Source organism: Periophthalmus magnuspinnatus, chromosome 17 (assembly GCF_009829125.3).
Source record: "Periophthalmus magnuspinnatus isolate fPerMag1 chromosome 17, fPerMag1.2.pri, whole genome shotgun sequence".
Lineage (NCBI taxonomy): Eukaryota > Metazoa > Chordata > Actinopteri > Gobiiformes > Gobiidae > Periophthalmus > Periophthalmus magnuspinnatus.
In genome coordinates this window covers 17270361-17293372 of record NC_047142.1, presented here as the reverse complement: position 1 = coordinate 17293372, position 23012 = coordinate 17270361, and the positions used below count along the sequence as shown (strand labels likewise).

Below are 23012 nucleotides of genomic sequence, written 5' to 3'. Positions count from 1 at the left end.
CTCTCTGCCTCTTTACTATGCCACTGTTACAGACCAATGCATTTTAGAGCCAGGAGATTGTAATTCAACAGTCCATAATTTTATGAGAAGTTTTACAATGCAATATCACCAGTGTTGTAACATCCTTTATGTCTATCTATGGCATGTTGACACTAAACCTAACTCTCCTTCTCTCTCTGTCCTTCCTACCCTCTCTTTCTCTCACCCTTCTTTTTTATCTCCCTCTATCTCACCTTCCATCTCTCTCTTCCCCTCTTTCCCACTCCTTCCTTCCCTCCTTTCTTCCCGCTCTCTCTTTCGCTCCTTCTTACTTTCACTCTCTCTTTTCCCTCCGTCTCCATCCACCCTCTCATCTCTGTATCTCCCTCTCTGCTCCTCTTTTTGCTCTCACCCACTCTCTCGGCATCCCCTGCTTCTTCTGTTTCCCCACCTTCCCTTCATCCCTCATGCTCAACGCTCCTTTTCTTTGTTCCTCTCTCTGTCACTCGCTGTTCTCTCCTGCCCTCTCTCCCTCCCTTATTCCTTCTCCCTGCCTACTCTCTTCCCTTTCCTCTCTCTCTTCCTCTCCCTCCCTCCTTTCCCTCTCTCCGCCACCTCTCTCTATCCTTCTCTCTCTCCTCAGGGCCCAGTTGGATTCCCTGGAGACCCAGGTCCCCCTGGTGAGCCCGGCGTCGCTGTAAGTGCTGTACTCATCCCCCATAAACTCACACTGTGAAAGACTGTCACCTTCATCTATTTGTATTGACTTGATTATAATGTCAAGATCATTTACATAGACTAAATATTTATTTATCCCTCTTTATGTTAAATAGCTGTGATTATAGTTGATTAGCCTATATAACGCATGGTACTAAACAGGCTTACAGAGTTTGTTTTGGAGGGGCTTAAAGTACAAGATTTATACAGTATTTTTACATATTTATGGGTTTGAGTATTTTTTGTATAAATTACACTGTTTTGAAAAATCAGTTGTTATGGTAAACCCATCAATTATAGTAAATACCATAATACAATAATACATTTGACAACTGGAACTATAGGAGAGTAAATACTACCTCGATCGTGTTTACTTAAAGCTACAGTATGCAACTTTTTTGCCAAAAAAATAGACTAAAATAAAAGCATGTTTATTCATAATGGGTGTTTTTATAGTAATGAAAAAAATATAATAGAGTATCCTAACTCTGGGCGGGCTTACAACTCAACAAACCTTACAGTTATCTGGCTTAAAGAAAGACCTCCTTCAGCTTGTTTCCACAGAAATGTTCTTTCTTTGTCCACATCATGGCATAAAACCTATCTATTTTCATGGACAATGTTCCAAAGTAGGGCTTCTATTTCCATAGAATCATGTAGTTGACTTCCACCTTCTTAAAGTTAGATACTGTCACTTCCACTAATGATTAGTATTTATTAGCATAAACTCTTGAGTCACATGATGCCATATTGGTTGATTAAAAAAAATACACAGTATCAACAGTCCACTTCACACAGTTGCATGTTTGTTTTTCAGGGTCTTGATGGTCTGCCTGGTGACAAAGGAGATGATGGAGAAGCTGGTCAGCCTGTAAGTTTGTTTACATTTTGAACTGTTTTGTTTCTGGTGGTAGATTTGTAGATATGGTCCTGTTCTAGTCTTGGTTTAGTCCTAGTCTAGTTCAAGTGTATTTTCAGGTTTAGGAGTCCTCATGTGCATTTGGTTTTGTCCTGTTTTATCCTTGTTTTGTTCTGATTAGAGGTGGGTAAAGTAGCCAAAAGTTGTACTCAAAGAAGAGTAATGTTATTTTAAAATAATATTACTCATGTAAAAGTAGTGGTTCAAGAAATGAATCAAGTAATAGTGAAACGTATTTAGGAAAACTACCACTCAAGTAAAAGAAACTACATCTGATTTATAATTTGAAGTTAATGTAATTTGAAGGACTAAACATTAAATAAATCACATGGAGTATTTTCAAAGAATAGACACAAGGATGAGAAACACTACTTTAAATGTGAAGCAGCAGTGCAAGAATATTTTCATACTGTCAACATAAAGCTTTTATAACTTGTAGACTTTCTCACAGTGGGAAGAGTAACTAAAACTTTTTCTCAAGTGAGAGTTCCTTCAATACAAATATTACTCAAATAGGAATAAGATTATGTTGCTAGAAAATAACTCTCAAAAGTACAATTTCTTTAAAAAGTTATTCAAGTAAATGTAAGTGAGTAAATGTAAGTACCATCTGATCTAGACCAGGTTTACTTTCAGGCTTAGTCCTACTTTAGTCCCAATTTTGATGTGGTGTATGGACACAGTACCCATCTTGTTCATTCAAAAATTCACTGTGTGTCATTATGCCATTCACTGCTCTGCACATTTAAATAAAACAGATTTAAGTGCCTTTTGTTCTGTCCTTTAGGGTCCTCCTGGTCCATCTGGTGAAGCTGGAGTACCGGGACCTCCTGGCAAACGGGTGAGTACAGCTCCACTAGAGACACTTCATTATGAGAAGCAGAGTGCAGACTATTTCACACCACATTTTTAGAGCATGATCACTTTATTTTGAAGGGCCAGTCAATAGGGCTAGAATCAATTTTTCAGTCTATTTGGTCAAAGTCAGATGCTTATGTCACTGTACAAGTAGTAATAGGTTTTTTTTTTTCCTCTATTTTTGAACATGATCATTTGAAGGGTCAGTCAATAGCACTGGAGTCTATTATGTCTCTTTAAAACTGTCACAGAGGCCTAAGTCCTAGTAGTAATAGTAGCAATAGTAATAGTGACACAATATACTTTTTTTTTTTTTTTTTTTTAATAATAATAATGAATTGCTATGGCCTCTAGAAAATACCAAAAAAAAGTGTGAATAACTTACTAATACCTATAGAATTTATACAATACAGCGATATAAGAACAGTGTTGCCAATTTACACTATACTTTAAAGAAAAAAACTTGTTAAAACGTGTTAATATGTTGTTTTCAGCGAATATAGCATTTTCAAAACAGTAAAAAGTAAAGATGGTGACCTAAATACGTAATGTGTTAGCTATTAATACCCCATAGAAGTATAAACCCCCTCTTAATGACACTTTTATTTTGAAGGGCCCGTGTAGAACATTAGAGCCTATTAGTCCCGTCCATTTAACCATGCATGTATGACAGAACAGAGGAGCTCTTACTGTGCACTGTATCGATGTGGAGAGTTTGACTGACAGGAAAAAGACCGCCCATAATCTCACTGAAATTATGTTGTCACTTAAAGCTTTGAATGGGTTTTTTGTCACACCAGGACCACATTGTGTAATAACTGCCAATGTGCAAGTGTAGTACTGGCACACTCTATATGTACTTTATTGATTCTATTACATTATATTATAGTGGTTCAAATGAGAAGCTCTGCATGGGTTAAAGATTAGAAATGTCACCATATAAGAATCAACTATTTAAAACTAAATATTCTATATTTTGTAGTCCTCAAAGTGTTGGGTATAAAAAGATCAAATCCACGAGTAAACAGAATTAACATGTTTATTCAAATTACTCCCCAACTGTTTTAAATTAGATATCAACGTCTACTGGTAATACATACAACATTTATACTATAATTCAGTTCATAAAGTTGGTTAGACCATTAAAAAAAAAAAAAAAAAATTTAAAATTACCTAATTCTACAGTGGTTGGCTGCGATTTTAGTTTTAATAGTTAAATTGGCTTTAGAATATAACCATTCTCTCATACCACTGCTTTGAATTTGCTGACATTCTTTTACATATAATAGAAATTAACTTGTTTTCTGTTGCTTTAGTTTGTTTTGTTTGGGGGTTTTTTTTTTTTATCATAATGGAGCTTCTTACCCTTTTTCAAATTCATCAAATAGAGAGTTTCCATTCTTTATAAAGTCTGACCTGCTTTGCCACAGACATGCAGGTTTTGGTTTGAAGTAATAATCACATGAATCCAAGGTAAAATGGTTTTGCACTATCCACACTCAAGCGCCTCTAAATCTTTGAACAGTGTCATTTCCTTGCCTGGGATCCAGAAAAGGGTATGATTGACAGGTGGATTAGCCAATCGGTGACATGCATGGTCCACCATAGCGGGAAAAAAAAAGGAAAAAAAATATCACAGCTGGCTGAAAAACACAGCAGATTTTTGCAGAATCAATGAGCGAAGCACTAAACTCTGTTAATCTGAGGTGAGAGAAATTGGATTTTATTTGTAAATCATAGGTGACCACTGAGCTCCTTCATTTCACATCTGTCACTCAAAGAAACAAATCTGATTGCACGATCATGTTTGGCTGAGCTTGAGACACAATGGTGGACGTGGGGACCAGACTGATAGCAATGTGTTTAAAAAAATACAGACATGCAAGTCATTTCCATGTTTCCTACATAAAACTACATCTCAACACATTCATATTCAGCCCTGGATACTTGATTATACATTAAAAAACACCGTAAGCACTTTTTCTAGCCCACATTTTTGTATTCTATTGGATATTCTGGTGACATGAGCTACAACACAATTTAGTCGTTGGGTTGGTGCCCACTGTAAAGAACAACAGTGTACTGCTACTAATGCTACAGTGAATGCTCTATCATACTCATCTGGTACTTAAAGAGTTTAGAGTGCTACAACAGTACATCAGATGTGACATCACGCTGGGGGTGTATTGGCTGTATGTCTATGGCGGGAATGTTCAGCAATTATCATGGTGACACAATATACACCTTAACAAACACAGCCTGAGTTTTAAGGTCTAAGTTTTAAAACTCAAGAAAAAACAAGTTGAATTTAAACATTTTTTTGTGATCATTATGAACGTTCATGGTCCTGTTCAGGTGTTTGATTTTCCACAAAAAAGGTGAGAGACAAACTGAAAAACTGTTGGATAATGCTAATAACACTATTTGAGAAGAGCTTGTTTAAGAGTTGAAAATCAGCTCACCTGTTATATTTAAAGTTAAGTCAATTTTTTATGGTCAAACAGAGCAGTTCCTCCAGTTATCATCATATGCCTAGGGAATGTGGGTCAGCTGTAAAGTATCAATACAGCCCAAGAAAGATATATCTTTTTATGACCACTGACAAAACAGTGTTAGCTTTAGATCAATGGAAACAACCCATCCTCTACCTTTATATTGTAATTTTAATTCATTGTTTTTATTTTTTTTCTTAGTTTTTTATACTGCAGGCAAATTTAAATTACATATTGTTTAGTTCTACTAGAGCTATTTTTATTCAATCCAAGAAAACTATTGAGTAGTTAATGCACGTTGCAATCAAATTTTTTTTTTCCACCAACTGAACTCATTCTCACCCAATATCTTTTATAGTAATTGACTTGAATAAAAACATATTGCAGACACATTCTCACGAGTTGACTGTGGCACGTGCCCATTCATAGCCCCCATTGAAAAGCCTGGCCTTTGTTTGCTCTGCTGACCCATGTTTTTCTATAATGGTTAATGACAATCCACTCACAGGGTCTGACCAGAGGCAGAGTGGAGCTGGAAGAGGCTTTTAGCTCAGAATATGGGACAGTCCATCTCTACCACTACTGTACCACCACTCTGCACCACTGTAATACTGTACAACTGTGCTGCTGAACTGCACAAGGTCAAAGGGGCAGGGGCTAGATTCAGCTTTGTGTTTGTTTAATTGGTATTTTACCTTCATAGTAAAGAAGGCTGTAGGCTACTAGTACTGGTAGTCATGGGTGGAAGAAGTACAACATTTTGTTGAGTAAAAGTACAGATACTGGAGCAAAAAAAACTTAAGATTTTTTCATGTGATATTTTTACTTTTACTTAAGTAAAAGTATTAAAGTACCTGTTTAAGTGTACGTAAAAAGTAAAAGTATTGGTCGCAGCTTTTGATGTCTTTAAGGCGTCAATTATATTCATGGATTGAATGTTTCTATAAAGATTTGTGCTGAATTGTGTTTGTTCAAACTATGAATGTGTTAAAAAATAAACCCATCAGCCTTTTTCGCAGATCTCAGACAATAACAAACATACTTTTATTTTTCAGTTAAAAAATGTAGTGATATAGAAAGTACAGGTACCTGCTCTCATATGTAGTGAAGTAAAAGTAAAAAGTATACACTTTGAAATGTAAAGTACAGATACCTAATATTTGTACTTAAGTACTTTACTACTTTTACTTTGTTACATTCCACCACTGATAGTAGTTGTAATTGTAATAGTTGTTGTAGTATTTGTAGGAATATAAATGTGAAACTTTATTGTCCACTGAAATTTGCCTTTTGGTTTCACGAAAAAATTAAAAACATTCACAACCACACAGTTTTGTAGTAGCAGCAGTTGTGAAGTTGTAGTGCATTACTTGTAGTGCTAGGTAGTAGGAGCAGCAGTAGTAGTAGTAGTAGTAGTAGTAACAGTTGTATTAGCAGTAGTAGTTGTAGTTGTGATAGTAAACTACTGACTCTCAATTTTTAACTATGCGATGATTTGGAGGAGGCTTGTCCCTCAACTTGAGTTTTATCCTGACATACACTCATATCACTACTACTACTACTGCTACTACTACTAGTACTACTATGCAGAACATGTTGTGTTTGCAGGATTCCATTACCCTTAAATGTACTGTAAATGTAGGTGTTTTTCATTGCATTTAATTATAAAGGTATCCAAGTCTTAATTCCCTCCCTGACCTTTCAGTGACATATTGTGTAAAGGGGCTCTTGACATTCAGACACTGTTAATAATTCCTGTGGTATTTCTGTGCTAGCTGAAGAAGATAATGTCATATTTTGTTTGGTTTTTGACAGGGACCCGCTGGAAAAGCCGGTCCGGAGGGCAGACAAGGAGAGAAGGGAGCCAAGGTAAGACACATCAGTTTAGCCTCTGATATGTGAAGGGGGCTGGAGGTAGAACCAAGCTAATGCAATCACAGGGGCCTTCAACCAGTCTAAATGAAATGATGAATGACCAATACACCCTATACCCCCTGAGTGATCTACTACTCTGCATGGATTTGAGAAGTTTGTGTTGAAGCAATATACTTAGTGGTAAATTAAACTTTGGTAAGAAAACTTTGGTGAAATTTCTAAGACCTTGAAGTTATGTTACTTGAGTACAGGATATGATATAACGTTACCAGGTCAAAGCTCTTAATTCTAAAATGAATAGAATAGTTTTTAAATGAATGATTATTGTGGCAAAAAGTCTAAAATATCAACATCATTACTTTTGACTATAGTATAGCTAATGAATGTGATTATGTATTGCTTGCGACCAAGACTGTGTTCACACTTGTAGAGTCACCACCTCAGAATTGGGATTAAACTGGGATTAAACCTGGAACTAAACTTGGACTAGACCACGACTGAAACTAGACCAAATTAAATCAACATTAGAACTCAAACTGGACCCAAACCGAAACCAAAATAGCCAATGGAATTACCATAAAGCTACATAATAATGACTTAGTGGTAGCCATTAGCTTTTGTAATGCTGCTAATTCCTAAACTAGCTAAAGAAAGTGCTAAATATTGAGTTAGTTATTAAGTGCTAATATTAAAAGCATGTAGTTGCTTGAATTCATATGGCATATTCACTTCCTTTTTGCCAAGTTATTCCACTTTGTATAAGATTATTATAGAGAAGTTGTTTTTTTTCCTTAAGTTTGCAAATAATATGGGTGAATTCATAAGAGCATTCAAAGAGCATATATTGTATTTTGTTCCTTTGAAATCCACAACTTCAGAACAAGGCTATTATCTGATACTATTACCAAAAACCAAGTTAAAATCCATAACTTTTCTTTGCATTCTATATTTGATGCTTTGAACACATATTTTAAGTGCACTTTCTGCACAGAGAGGTAAAGGATTATATGTGAAATGTTGGTGACAGCCCTTTCTCTTGTCAAATCCAGGTCTAATTGGTTGTCAGAACAATGTAATCCTTCTCATCCTTCAATTTATACAAAATGACACCCGGCATCAACAAAAGTGCATGGTCCTTGTCACTCAACATAAGTGAGACGTTGTAGTGCTGTGAGAAAATGGGAAACGGATGGATTTTTCTTTTAAAGGTCCTGTATTACACCAAATGGATTCTTCTGAGGTTTAAGTCATGTTATAATGTTGTTACCTCCTCTAAAACATATCTGGAGTTGTGTTTTGTTTCATTCACACATGTTTGAGTAATGCTTTATTATTAGTCTGCTACATCTCCAAAGCTCAAAATGCTCTATTCAACCCTATGATGTCATGAAGTGGTAATTTTCAAGTTAACAACTACCTTTTACCTTTAGTTCAGTAGAGATTGGCAATTCCAGGGCTGAAATTATCAAAATGATTCTAGTGAAGGTGTATGTAAATTTAAAAACACAGTGGAGCTCTTCCTGTATTACCACATGACATCCCTGGTGGAACAGGGTGTTTTCTGCTTGAAAGAAGAACTCAGCCTAAATATGCAGAATTTGTGTGTTAAACGTGTGAATAAAACAAAACACAACTCCAGGTTTGTTATTGATGAGAAAACAAAATCATAACATGACTAAAAGCTCACAAGAATCCATTTTGTGTATCAGAAAATAGGAGAATATGGGCTCTTTAAAGCTACATAGCCATTGCCAAGAAGAAAGATTTTTACAGTTCATTTTCAGATATTTCTTTTATGGTGCCATCCACGGGTAATGAAAGAATTGCCTTATATATCTTTTGAATGGCCTTTTTTCCTAAGCTGAATGGTTTAATTCTTTACAGATCTTGCCAAACCTGCTTTTTAATATACCATATTTTCTGGACTATACATTACTCCGGAGTATAAGTCGTACCAGCGAAAAAATTTGTAGTAATGAAGAAAAAAACATACATAAATTGAATAGGACTATAAGTCGCATTTTTGGGGGGAATTCATTTTACTAATTCGAGTCTAAGAACAGACATTTTATCTTTAAAGGCAAGTTCTAATAATAACAATAAAATATATATATTCAGTGAGGAGCTCAGTCACACAGGAGGAGCTCGGAGTAGAGCCGCTGCTCCTACACATTGAGAGGAACCAGTTGAGGTGGCTCGGGCATCTGCTCAGGATGCCTCCTGGACGCCTCCCTAGGGAGGTGTTCTCGGCATGTCCCACCGGGAGGAGGCCCCGGGGAAGACCCAGGACACGCTAGAGGGACTATGTCTCTCGGCTGGCCTGGGAACGCCTTGGGATCCCACCGGAGGAACTGGAGGACGTGTCCGGGGTGAGGGAAGTCTGGGAGTCCCTGCTTAGACTGCTGCCCCTGCGACCCGGCTCCGGATAAGCGGAAGAAAATGGATGGATGGATATTCAGCTAAAATATATTTATTCAGCTACATGAAGCATAGACAGTGAGCTGAATTCATGGCTGGTAGATATTTACAGTTAGATAACTAAAGCATAAAAAAACAAGCTAACAGGTTTACTCCTGATCTCACTCTAAATCATTAAATCCATTGAATTCTTCATCCTCGGCGTCGCTTCTGAACTCTGTCAACTCCGGAAGTAGATGAAGCGCCGATTCCTCTTCCACGTGGCTGTCATACTGGTACACAAGCCTCGCCCTCATGTGGTTGTCAGTGTGACAATAACAAAGATGTGAAATCTAAGTATAAGACACAGCCCTGGACAAACTATAAAAAAAATATGCATTGACCCTTAATTAAACATTATATATTTTTTGTATATTTGTTTTGCTTATTAAACTGTTTGTCATTGTTCACAGGGTGAGGCTGGAGCAGAGGGTACTGTGGGTAAAACTGGGCCCGTAGGACCTCAGGGACCTCCTGGTAAAACCGGTGCTGAGGGTCTGAGAGGCATCCCAGGACCTGTGGTGAGTAGATATAGAAAAATGAGACTAAATCAAGACAATTTAGATTATAAATGTGTTTCAAATCAGATATACAGTATTTTCTTGTTCCTTTGAATTTGCAATATTGAATTGTATTAATAATAACTGAAAGTAAGAGAGGAGGAACATTAGTAGTTTTATTTTATTATAAAGAAGTGGGCTGAGTGTGACGTCACTCGTGTGACGGCGTTCAGTTGCCGCAAAATGAAGCCAATGGAGGATATTGCAGTTATAGCAGTTAATCTACAATCAGCGACCATATTTGGAATTCTGAGTTTGTGTTTTGTTTCATTCACACATGTTTGAGTAACTTTTATTATTAGTCTGTCTACATCTTCAAACCTCACTATGCTCTGTTCCACCATGTGATGTCATGAAGTGGTAGTTTTCAAGTTGACAGCTATCATTTACCTTTAGTTCAGTAGAGATCGGCAGTTCCAGGGCTGAAATTATCCAAATGATTTTAGTGAAGTGTATGAAGTTTAAAAACCCAGTGGAGCACTTCCTGTATTATCACATGACATCAGAAGTGTTTTATGTTTGAGAGAAGAAGTCAACCCTAAATGTGTGTCTGAACAAACAAAACATAACTTCAGGTATGTCTTTGATGAAGAAACAATATTATAACATAGATCAGAACATAGTGTAACATGGGCCCTTTAATGCCGTACTTCCTTTTTAGCAAAAATCCTGTGACATTTTTTGAATACTTTAACTAAAAGATTACATATTCATGCATTGTGCGATGAATATTTAATGTTATCTGTATTACTTTTATTTCCAGGGTGAACAAGGACTACCTGGTGCTGCTGGTCAGGACGGACCCCCTGGACCTATTGTAAGACACTTTATTAATTATACATTCATCATTTTCAGTTGTTTACATGTTCCAAAGCCCATTATTTTAACCCCATACTGCTTTTAAAGTGAAATATAGCCGTTTCCAGTGGAGTTGTGCCTGAAGCGATTGTTGCGGTCTCCCAGCGTGACACCAAATGAACTGACACTTTGAATGCAGAGCTGTGCGACGGCTGTCACTTTGAAATCGATTCATTTATTTCTCTGTCACTTAGTGGAATCCTCTGCTCCGCAGGGCCCTCCTGGACTTCCCGGGATGAAGGGTGACTCGGGATTCAAGGGAGAGAAGGCAAGGCCACGTTATTACGATGTTAATCTCAAATTGCTTTATTGTGTATTTCTCATATCTGCGGGTGTGTCTTATCTGCTCCTCTCGGAGTAAGCAAACATCTCCAGACCCTGTGTCTTTGTTCACTCTCTCCAAGTGCAAAACTCAAACTTTCACTCAAAGAAAGTTTATGATGAACTTGACACAAACGATTAAATAGTATGTCAAAAACATAAACCTTATGCATGAGTTCAGAGGTGGGTAGTACTCAGGTACATTTACTTGAGTGACTTTTTAAAGAAATTGTTCTTTTCTAGTGGTAGTTTTTAAGTGACAAAAGTTTTATGTTGACAATATGAAATGATTTGAACATCTGTGTTTCTTGCACCAGATATGTAGTCATCCTTTGAAAATACCAGATCTTGTGATTTATTTAATGTTTTGTCCTTCAAATTACATTAACTTCAAATTAGAAATCAGACACATAGAAATTAACAATTCGAAAGAAATACTTTATCTTTTGAATGGACAGAAAGTCCTCAAAATGGCATCCATAACAGAAAACCCATGAAAAGTAAGGTTACTTATGGTAATTTTGCTTTTAAAAATAATGGGAATTTGGGTGAAGGTTAGGACATTCTCATCGTGTAATTAATTGTAGTGAATGCAATATGAGATTTTTCATTTTGATTTTTATTCATAATTATCAAAACCTGTCAAAATTGTTAAGCCCCGAGCAGTGGCCAACTAGCACCCATGAAATAACCCAACAAATGATAATAACTGCTCCTACATCAGTACACAAGATACATTCACTGATTCATTAACTTATTTTAACTCTATATATTCTTGACCATCAGGGTCATCCCGGTTTGATTGGATTGATCGGACCTCCTGGTGAACCTGGAGAGAAGGGAGACCGAGGACTGCCTGGGCCCCAAGGAGCAGCCGGAGGAAAAGGAGAGGCTGTAAGTCTATGGCCTTGTTTAACAGCAATCATGAAGTTACATTCCAGCAGAATTCTAGATTAAAAACTTCTTTTGTACTCTTTGATTCTAGGGCATTGGTGGTTCTGCCGGTCCACTGGGTCCTCCTGGTCCTCCTGGTATTCCTGTAAGTCCACACTCAATTTAAATATGTTTTACATGTTTGATTGATTGATTGTGTGGTCTGTCATATCATGTTAATATGTGATTCTGCTAAATATAATTTGCTTGTTCAAATGTTTTCTCCATAGGGAACTCAAGGACAAAAGGGTGCTAAGGGATCAAATGTAAGGAATTGTTCATATTTTTACATTTTTATATCTGATTATGATGTTGGATTATTACTAGATTTATTTGTAACAACACCAACTACTGTTTTAGGGGTCTGCAGGTCAGAAGGGAGACCCAGGACTCATTGGACCACCCGGACCACCTGTAAGTTTTATGCTATTAAAAAACATAATAAATTAACTTTTGGTACTTGGCCATGCTGTACTGATATAATCTTGTTATAAAGGAGAAAACACAGGTTTTACACAAATGCAAAATTGCGACACTATGGTACATACAGCATCAGTCTTGCATTGCATCATCAATGTTAGTTAATGGTAAATCTGCCCTTAAAATATTATACATACAATCAATCAATCAGGTGGTTGAAAGAGGATCGTAGCTACCAGCTGATTAGCTCTACTACTGTACCTTGACTATTTCTATGCTCGAAATCACATTTAGAAATCTATTAAAACACAGTAGGACTGCGGTTGACTAAAGAAATTCTTGGTTGAATAAAGACATGTCCTGCTGATCGATAAGCCCACTAAAAAGGGGGCGTGGCAAAAGCTCTCAAAACTATTGCATATGTGTATGTATCTGGCCGAGACTGCACTCACAGATCTACACCTGCATGGGAGTTCATGTAAAAACAACTATTTGTGCAGAAAAAACAACTGGGAAACGATGCATCTATATAAAGACAAATTAAACTTGTGAATCAGGAATCATGTTCAATCTGCTTTTTTACATATAAATACCAAAAAATATCAAATCTTCACCTAACTCACTCGCTTCTTTCTGCTGTTGACCCACATAAATCCTTATCATCAACATAAAAAATGATTACTCGATTAATAAAAAGAAACCAGTGAGGACCAGAAAAGCCAAAGTACAAAAATACAAGTACCAATAAGCAATATTCTTTTTCTTGTAGGGTCCTCCTGCAGATGTGATCCAGCCTCTGCCCATCCAGCACTCTGGAAAGTCCAAGCGACAGGCTGAATGGCAGAGTGACGATGCGGCCATGGCGGACTACGGCCTGGGGGAGGGCATGGGGGACGTGTTTGGCTCTCTGACTAACCTCAAACAGGACATAGAGAGAATGAAGTTCCCCCTGGGTACACAAGACAACCCTGCACGCACCTGTCAGGACCTGCACCTCAGCCAGCCAGACTTCCTTGATGGTAGGTGCCAGGAAGCAGAGAAATAGATAGATAGATGGATGAATGAATGGGTAGATAGGTGGATAGATAGAAAGATAGATATAATCCTCCAGCTACCTATTCCTGACCATGAACCTAGCTCATTATAGAGTAGTAGTGTCCCCCTGATGACTTGAATCTATTGTTGTTGTTTTTTTTTATCCCTTATGTTAACAGGAGATATTTTGGTGAAGAAAACAGACGATAAACAATAATATTGAAACAAATTTATGCCACAGATACAATAACCCTAAAATAGCATTATCCCAAAAACTATTCTAAAAACATGAGCTGCAATAAATAGAATGAGACACTTCAGTAGTTAGTGTCTATAATAATAATAATAATAATAATAATAATAAGTCATAAACGTTATTTATTCGATCCTCTACAGCTCATATTTTATCGTAGTACAGAAAATACCAAAATGTTTCCAACTAGTACAAAGAAAAAGTCTCCACGATAAATATTGATCCCCCAAAAATTATTGTTCCATGTAACAAATACTGAACATTTTTTCCCCCATACAATTAGTCTTGTCCCAGATATATTATATAAGCAGCTCTTGAAGTAAAATAAGTCAGCTGTGTAGAGGATTTTTCAATAGGTTTCATTTTTATTGTATCATTACTTTTTATTTCTATTTTAATAACATTATTGTAAACTAACAGTGCTCTTACTTACTTAAAATGTTTGATGTCTGTTCTCTCTTTTATTCTGTAGAAGTAAACTAAACTCAAACATATAATTTCTATATTTTAACAGTAACTTGCAAACAAATGAGACAACAGACACCTGTACATATTCTTTCACCACTTTCATTACACGGAGCAGTTTTGTGGTGCTGTTTTGACGCTGAGCTCTGTCCCAGGTGAATACTGGATCGATCCAAACCAGGGCTGCATTGGAGACTCCATCAAAGTCTTCTGTAACTTCACAGCAGGAGGAGAGACCTGCATCAGCCCAGACAAAAAGTCCTCAGGGGTAAGGCTCAGGCTAAGCTTAAATATAGGGCATTTTAGTCATGTTGTTTGTTTGATATATTAGATTTAAAAATGCCATCCTAGTCAAACATGTCCATATAAATACATAATATGTTTTAAAGTGTTGGGGGGCAGGTCAGAATTCTAAAGTACAATTTGACTTTAACTGTACAAAGGCTGATATTTAGTTTTATTGTCAGTATTTCTGTAATCATTGGGCCTATCCACATGAAGCAAAAACTGGTAAAATAGTTTTTCTGACCACAGCTTCAAAATGTGACTCTCATAATAATTCTCAAAGATTTGATAATTGTTAGTTGAAAAAACTTGAAGCCATAACATTAATATGACTAGTTTGTCGAGCCAACCCTAGAGAAATAATGAAAGTTTGAATATTTATTTTAAAAACAGATAATCTCCCTTAGCATTATACAGGCCCCTGCCCTCCATCTGAAATTATGAAATCAAAAGGGTATTATTTTATACATTTACATACTAGAAAATGCATTTCAGCTTTTTGTTGTTATGTTGATAGACCCAACCCCAGAAATATCCACACGAACAAAATCAGGGCAAAACATTTACATTTTGTCAGTTTCATAGTCATACCAAGACATTAAAATGATATGACAAAAAAAATTATAAATAAATAAAAATCATAAAATGGTCAACTATAATGATAAAAGATGTGTCCCTGTTAGAATACATGTGATTTGCAGTAGCTGTTTTTGATGGGCAAGTACCGTATAAGTGCAATTACAATTTAATTGTATTATTTATTATTTATTCCAGGTCAGAATATCCAACTGGCCCAAAGAGTCTGCAGGTTCATGGTTCAGTGAATTCAAACGAGGAAAGATTGTAAGTATTTCCTCCTTTCATAGAATACTTCAATCCTTTTATTTCATCCCCCTTATCACATTTATAGTAGCACTTTATTCTCCGTGGGTTTTGTATCTCACTTTCTTATCAATCTTCTTTATAATTTCATTTTCCTATCTCTCCTAATCCCACCTGCACCTGCACTGAAATCCCTGTGCCTTCCTTTGTTTATCTAATAGGTTTAGTTTCAGATATTCGTCTTACCGAAGTAGAGGTTTACAAACTTTTTGGACCAAGCAACATATTGAAAATATTTCAAACTATAAACTATTGAACCATATCATGGACCTTATATCTGTGTAATTTCTGTGCCTTTAAGGTAGGTTCCATAGTGGTCCATGGGTGTATACTAGTCTATGTGATCTCAAGATCATTTTAAAGCTATTCAGGAAAGGTTCATTTCTGTTCTGTGAATGTGACTTTTTTATTATCGATACTTGTTCAAATGAGTATCTAGTTTTGATACTAGTTTTAGTACAACATCTAAGTGTCCAGGATCCAAAAAGGCAACACAAAAATTAAAATTAAGAATCTTTGGAGCATACGAATTCTGTGGCCCAATTGCCAAGTTTAATGATTTAGCCACTATTGCAGGACAGCCCTCTGTTCAAAACTATCATAGTGAAAATAAAGCAGTATTACAGGTCCTATATTACGCAAAACTGACACTTTAGGTTTAAGCCATATTAGAATGTTGTTACCTCATCAAAAAACATAGCTAACAATGCTCTGTTCCACCTTGTGATGTCAAGTTATTAACTACCTTTTGTTAAGTAGAGTTTGGAAATTCCAGGGCTGATAATATCCAAATGATTCTAGTGAAGGTGCATGGAGTTTAAAAACACAGTGGAGCACTTCTTGTATTACCACACACTAGGAGCACATTAGATAGATAAATAGATACTTCCTCCTTTCACCGTTTGAAAAATCAGCTTTAAGACCTTTAACTGCATTTTTAAGCAGTAACATTTTATTTAACCAAGTCCCACTGAGATTACCAATTTGTTTTCAAAGGAGTCCTGGCCAAGACAGCAGCAGAGTATTTTTAGCTAAATTCTTGAGATTGTCTAAATGTATGCTGATATAGTTACAAATATTAGATTTCATTTCCAAAGTTTCAGCATTCATTTAAACTGACCTATTGGGACCAGTTCCTTTAGTTTTCCGTCTCTTTGTAAATGAAGTGCATTACTATGTAAAGCACATTTGAATAGATCTGCCCTGTGTCCTCAGCTGAACTACGTGGACCTCTCAGGGAGTGAGATCACGTCAGTGCAGATGACGTTCTTGAAGCTCCTCAGCTCCTCAGCTAGACAGAACTTCACTTACATCTGTCACCAGTCTGTGGCCTGGTACGACGCCAAAGCAGACAACTACAACAAGGCCCTGCGCTTCCTCGGCTCCAACGACGAAGAGCTGTCCTACGATAACAACCCCTTCATCAAACCTCTCACGGACGGATGCTCGGTAAGACACACAGTACTGATTCTGCCTTTTAGAGCTGTAAGATTAATCACAATTGAAGCTAAAGCAGCAATTGGCAAATCTCAAAGGCGGCAGTTTTTAAAGTGCCACAGTTTCCTCCACAAACAACAAAATATCCTGTATTTCCTGAAATCTGATTCTTGTATAAGTTTGTCAGTTTATATTTCAATCTTTTTGGACACGTTTAAAATGTGAAATTTGAACAGAAATTCAGATGGAAGATGTGTTGTTGAAATAGTATGTATTATGAAAGAGAAAAAAGCAGAATAAAGGTGATACGTTTAAGTGATGTTGATATGGCTGCTATCTCACAGCAGACTGAAGCATCCATTCAAAGTTATTACTATTACTATGTTGTTATTATTGTTTGATAAAATGAAATTAAAATAAAATACCATATAACTGGGTCATTTTCATGAACAGGTACAGTTAAGTCAGTTGTAATAAATAGAACAAAACTAAAGGCAGTTGAAAAAAATAAATAAATGTGTTGTCAAATTTTACAGTACAAATAAGAATCTTAATATAATAACAAACAAAAGAGCCAGGTGACATTGTCTTTAAGTATTTTGGTTATAAAAACACTAATAAAGCTATTCTAGGTATCTTACATAGAAATCTGGAAATATGTGTATCGTAACTTATGTTGAGACACATTTGGAATGACATGAGTCTTAATGTGACCGACCATAACAATTTTCCACCTAACTTGTCTGACCCTAAGACTGACCTGTTTCCTCTAGGAGTCATTATTTATATACAATGCCATATTTTGTCTCAAAATAACCATAACACTGCAGTTTTAACACCCCACTTGGTGTTTTAAGGTATTATGAACATTTGATAAAGGCTAAAGTTCTATGTAACTTTTCCGTTGGAGGGTTCGCCACCTGCTTGTATTCATGGAGATGCTGTTACTTTGCAAATATGGCATTAAACTTATATTTGCATAAAGGTGAGCAAGTGATGCCATCAGGTCAATTTATAGGTCGGATCTCGGATCAACCCGATAATTGAATATTTGCAAAATGGTTGAACATTAAAGGCAAAGCTGCAACATCTCCATGGAGGCAGGCAGGTAGCGGACCCTTCATCAGAAAAGTCACACAGTGGACCTTTAATCTTAGTATGTCATGCCAAGTGCATAACTGACCCATACCCTGTGCTTCTGTGTCCTGTGCAGCTGAAGCAGGGCTACTCCAGGTCAGTGCTGGAGATCAACACGCCGCGCATCGACCAGCTGCCCATCATCGACGTCATGCTCAACGATTTCGGCGACGCTAACCAGCGATTCGGGTTCGAGGTGGGCCCCGTGTGCTTCCTGGGTTAGACGCCCCCCTCCCCGCTACAGGACAGGGTCAAACCAAATCCCACCAGCCTTACCTCAAAACCAAACCTGTGTCCAAGATCCAAGAGGAAGACTGTCCCAGGACCCCCTTTTAGATCCCCACATAGACCCAAGTCCCAAGTCCAGACCCTGTCCCGAAGCGCAGATGGGACACTGCTCCTCGACCCTTGTAGGGCCACTCCACATGTCGGTGAAGGAGAGACGTCAGGAAAAAGGACAGTAAAGCTGCGGAGGACTATGGCGCACTCAGAGCAAAATGAAAGGATGCTTCGGCCAATGAGAAGGATCTACTCATTCTTTGCCCTGCCCCTTTTCATGTTAACCCCGCCCATTATGACCAAGCTCCGCCTTACATCATTCACTTTCGCCTTTAGCGCCACCTACCTAGAGCATACCAAACCCCACTGGCAAAAAGATCTTAATATTAATCTTGATTTGACTAGTTCTACCTAGATTTAAGTGTTTAACTTAAAGGTGCTGTAGCTGAATTTATTGTCTTAAAAACATGAAAAAAAGAACTAGCTCATTTTAAACAGTTTAGTCCAAATTTATTTCTCACTTTCCTAACACATAAGTTTTGCCATCACAGTAATGCTAACAACAACTAGCATCCCAGTACTACTACTTCCTGGTTCGTGGAGGATAAAATGCATTATGATTAGATGTAGACAGGGTCAAAATGAGGCCATAGTGAGCTAAGAGCTGATTTTACAAGATATCTGTAACTTTATCAGATGAAAAGAACCGGGTACTGCTTCATTAATAGAACGGCTCGAAAGAAGAAGAAATTTTTAAAGATTAGAAACATCTCAGAAGGTAAAACAAGTCCATGAAATCAACTAATCAAAACTAATTGTAATAGTGCCTCTTCAGCAACACAAAGGATAGACTTATTTGAACCAAAGGTCTTCATACTTTAGCCCCACCCACTTCCATTTACCCCTCCCCTGACCACACCCTTTCAGCTTTAACTCCACCTATTTCACCATCATGTCATCAAACCATCACATTCCTTTCTTTTATAGCTTTTGAGTAAGGGAGAGGATCATGCGTTTGCCCATGTCCCATTTGTCCATCAGCTTCATCCACTCTTCTCGTCTTTAGCCACACCCCTTTCATCAAATAACCCTCTCCCTCGACTACACTCTTTTACCCTTAGCTCCACCCATTTCACCATTTCATCAAACCATCACATTGCTTTTTTGATTTTGAGTAAGGGGGAGGATCAAGCTTTTGACCATTTGCCCACTAGCTTCACCCACTCTGTCTTTAACCACACCCCCTTCATCATGATGCCCTTCCCCTGGCCACGCCCCTTTTCTCCAGCTCTCAGTGCCGCCTTGAAAACAACCACAAATGTGCTTTGTGCAGAATCACAAAACACAAAAAGGTGCTAAAAAGTGCTTTTGATAAACTGTAATTATTATTATTATTTTGTACAATAATGTTCCTTCCGAATCCACTCTGAGAATTGCATGTGCCCCATTTTTCAAGTTTTTAAATATTTGGAAAGATTTTTATTACAACTTTAAAATTTTATAATGTTTGAAAAAGTGTCATTTGTAATTATAGAAATAAGTCTTTGTAAATAAAAACATAATTTCATGCAAACTGGAACAATCATTATTTTATTGTATGGATTTTGGAAAAGGAAAGTAGTCACAAAATGAAACAGTAATACATTTCAGTGTTACCTCAGTGGATTCATTTGGCAGTTTAGTCATGTTTAGATGTTGCTATGCAAATTTTTCATTAATCACACACTAAAATGTGTGATTGCAAATTTCTGGTTAATTATTTTTTCCTTGTAAGATTGAACTATTGTTTCCATGTGCCTTAAATTGTTTAAATATTAAAACTGGATTCTGAAAAAAACATGTCTTTTTGGAGTTTATCTGGAAGCTTTTTGATGTGTCTTAAACATGTGTGAAACAAAACACAAGGTTTAACTTTAAGAAAAACATGGTAAAAAGCGCATTCATTTTTGTATATATATTTTTTCAACACACTGTTCCATTAGTCTTATCAATTCAACTGAAATACAAAGAAGTGATAAGTAGTAGTAACGTCATGCCGCTGCCATTCCTCTCCCTTATTTTTAACACCAAATATGTATCCAATATATATTATAATGTGACATTCATAATAAGGATTCTGCTTTCAACCTACACATTCTCTAAAATAAGCTTGTAATTCTGTCTCGATAGATGGATAAAAAGGCCTGGGCTTCAAAACAAACGCCTTACTACTTGGCATATTATTTTTGTGTCTTTGACATAAGTACATTTTAAAATAAATTGTACTTTTCCAGCAGCATATTTTTACACTTGAGCAATATTTTTTATTGAAGTAACAGTAAATTTTGTTTACTCTTCTCATTGTGAATAAGTGTAGATAACGAAAAAATACAACAGAGGCATGCGATCGATAAGGTATTAGATAGAAAATAGGCTTAATGTAATTTTGTGCAGCCACAATATAAAAATTTACCAAACGTTCTAAAATTTCAAACTCGATTTAGATACTAAGGAATAGACTGGAACCTCCATACTTGATACCAATACTTTCTTTTATATTACCATGCAGTGAGGTCTTATATCTGGGTCCATGGGCGTATACTAGTCTATGTGGTAGATAGATATAAGGCAGTGTCCACCAGTAATCTGACCAGAACTGAAGAAGCGTCTTGGATGAGCAGAAAAACAGATTCACTCCTACAACATTTTGTCCAGCTGACAGATTTTATATTTTTCTTTTGCTATGGATCAGACCTGGATTGAAGGATTACACAGATATAGTCTATGTGTCTTATACTTGTTCTGATGCAGCTCAAGATCACTCTAAAGCACATGTCAAACTTAAGGCCCGGGGGCCAAATGCGGATCACCATGTCATTTTATGTGGCCCACGACAAGGTAAATTAAAACGTATGACTGTCTTAAAATGTCAGTTTATCAGGAGATATGTAGTTACAGTCATATGTTTTACATTTATGCAAATTTGAGTGCAACCATCCTGCTGATGTGGCCCTGAGTGAAATTGAGAAGGGTTAAAGGTTAATTTCTGTCCTGTGAATATGACTTTTTTTTGTATCAATACCTGTTTAAATGAGTATCAACTAGTATCTGATTTACACTAATACAAAATATACAAGTCAAATTATTTTGCAACTGGTTTCTATGCAACGACCCCAAAAACAAAACAATTTTTTTCTTTTTTTTGCAAATGGAGAAGACAGAAGAGAGTGAACTTAATTGAGCTGTTTCAAAGCTGCCAGAGTGCAGACTTCAGCCATCATCTTGTATCAGTAATGCGTGTCTGTTGTGGTTTCCTAATAGCAGCCCTGTCACTGTCACCACACTCTGTTTATATGAGTTACATCAGCTGCACTGTCTCCACTGTCTGCACCCATCCCTGTCTGCCTCTGCTCTGATTGGCTTCAACATCAGCCTCAGTTTGAAGACACTCAACTTTAAATCACCTAAACTTTCCCTGAACAACAACCAACAGAATCTATGCCATGAAGCGACTGGGAAGAAATACTTTATATCTATCCAAACACGTCAAGTTTTTCTTATGAAATGCAAAGAGTGACGAAAGAGGCTGTAGACCAGGGTATCCAAAGTATTTATTTTTTTTTTTTTTTATGAAGGGTCACCAACTGAACTGGAACATGCCCCTCCTCTTTCATGTACTTCTTACTAGGGATGTAGAAATAACTCAAATACTATGATAATGTATTGTCAAATGGCTTAAATGCATGTTTTTTGTGAATAAAATTATGCTTATATTTTTATCATTAACTGTTTGCTTATATTGCATTCTTGAGATTAACAGGGTGTGATGGAAACTACAGGTCTGTGTAATTGAAATGTATAGCTAAATTGAAAAGTAAATAAACTGAGAAACAGGAAACGAGGGTGCAGGTGAAAGGTCAAAAGCTGTGTAACCTGAACTGAAAGATAAGAAAAGTCATGTCTGTGTGGGCAGGAAATAGAGTCTTGTTCTCCTGATAAGCATGTTGGGAAAACTGCTGGGTTGAGTAAACGTGTCCAAATAAAAGGCTGCTGCGAAAAAGGGAAGGTGGAGAAGGCACCAGGAGCTGTCCGTGTGCTCTCTCCCCTCTGATCAGAGCAGAAGAAAAGTCCAACACTTGTCCTGAGTCTTTTTGGGTAAACAGCGCGTCGAGAACAGACAGTTTTGTTGTGGCAAGAGCTAAAAGACAAAGTCAACTACATAGACCATGATGCTTTGCTCCATTTCAGTGCAGACGGCATGAAATAACTCTTACTTTGCAATCTTAATAATTTGGATAAAGATCATACGATGAGATTTGGATATTGTTGTTACATCCATATTTGTTACCATGACTTTTTTAAATAGTACTGTTGTAGAATAAACTGTAGTAGGCCGAGAATTGAAGAGAAAAGGCATGACACTGGAGACAGAGAAGTTTATTTACCTCAAGACATCGCATTAGTGTTGTCCATTACAGTCTAGTCCAGTCCAGTCTGGCTATGCTTCCGTTGTAGGGAGTATTATACCTATGATGATTATAGGTTAATATAGGCCTTTTCTTACCTGCAATAAAAAGCGTTGCATTTGTTATTTTGAATTGTTATTCAATTCAACAAGAAGCTTTTTGCCTGCTGCATTTGCCCCCCTAGACGATAGTTTGGAGGATATGCCACTGAATCAAGTTTAAAACTAAAGAAGCTGCATCTCTTCTTTGTTTTAAATGAAAAGGTATTCTACAGAGTTTGGGATTGAATGTAAAAAAAACAAAAAAAACAAAAACAAAACATTACTGGCCAAATGTGCAAAACGTCCATAGAGATGTATATAATAAACAAGTCTAATTCATGTCCACAGTGTGTTTTGTTTTTTG

The 23012-nt window shown here is 36.8% G+C and overlaps 1 protein-coding gene across 1 annotated transcript in view; it reads left to right on the top strand.

Moving 5' to 3' along the window:
• LOC117385580 (collagen alpha-1(XI) chain-like) overlaps window positions 1-19987 on the top strand; it is a 161571-nt gene extending 141584 nt beyond the window's left edge. The window contains exons 52-67 of the mRNA XM_033982871.2: window positions 623-676; window positions 1514-1567; window positions 2403-2456; window positions 6781-6834; window positions 9711-9818; window positions 10621-10674; window positions 10930-10983; window positions 11823-11930; window positions 12022-12075; window positions 12200-12235; window positions 12330-12383; window positions 13159-13408; window positions 14298-14410; window positions 15202-15270; window positions 16525-16758; window positions 17960-19987. Coding sequence (XP_033838762.1) covers window positions 623-676; window positions 1514-1567; window positions 2403-2456; window positions 6781-6834; window positions 9711-9818; window positions 10621-10674; window positions 10930-10983; window positions 11823-11930; window positions 12022-12075; window positions 12200-12235; window positions 12330-12383; window positions 13159-13408; window positions 14298-14410; window positions 15202-15270; window positions 16525-16758; window positions 17960-18106 — 1497 coding nt within the window. The 3' untranslated portion in view covers window positions 18107-19987. The remainder of the gene's footprint in view (window positions 1-622; window positions 677-1513; window positions 1568-2402; window positions 2457-6780; window positions 6835-9710; window positions 9819-10620; window positions 10675-10929; window positions 10984-11822; window positions 11931-12021; window positions 12076-12199; window positions 12236-12329; window positions 12384-13158; window positions 13409-14297; window positions 14411-15201; window positions 15271-16524; window positions 16759-17959) is intronic.
• Window positions 19988-23012: the final 3025 nt, after the last annotated feature.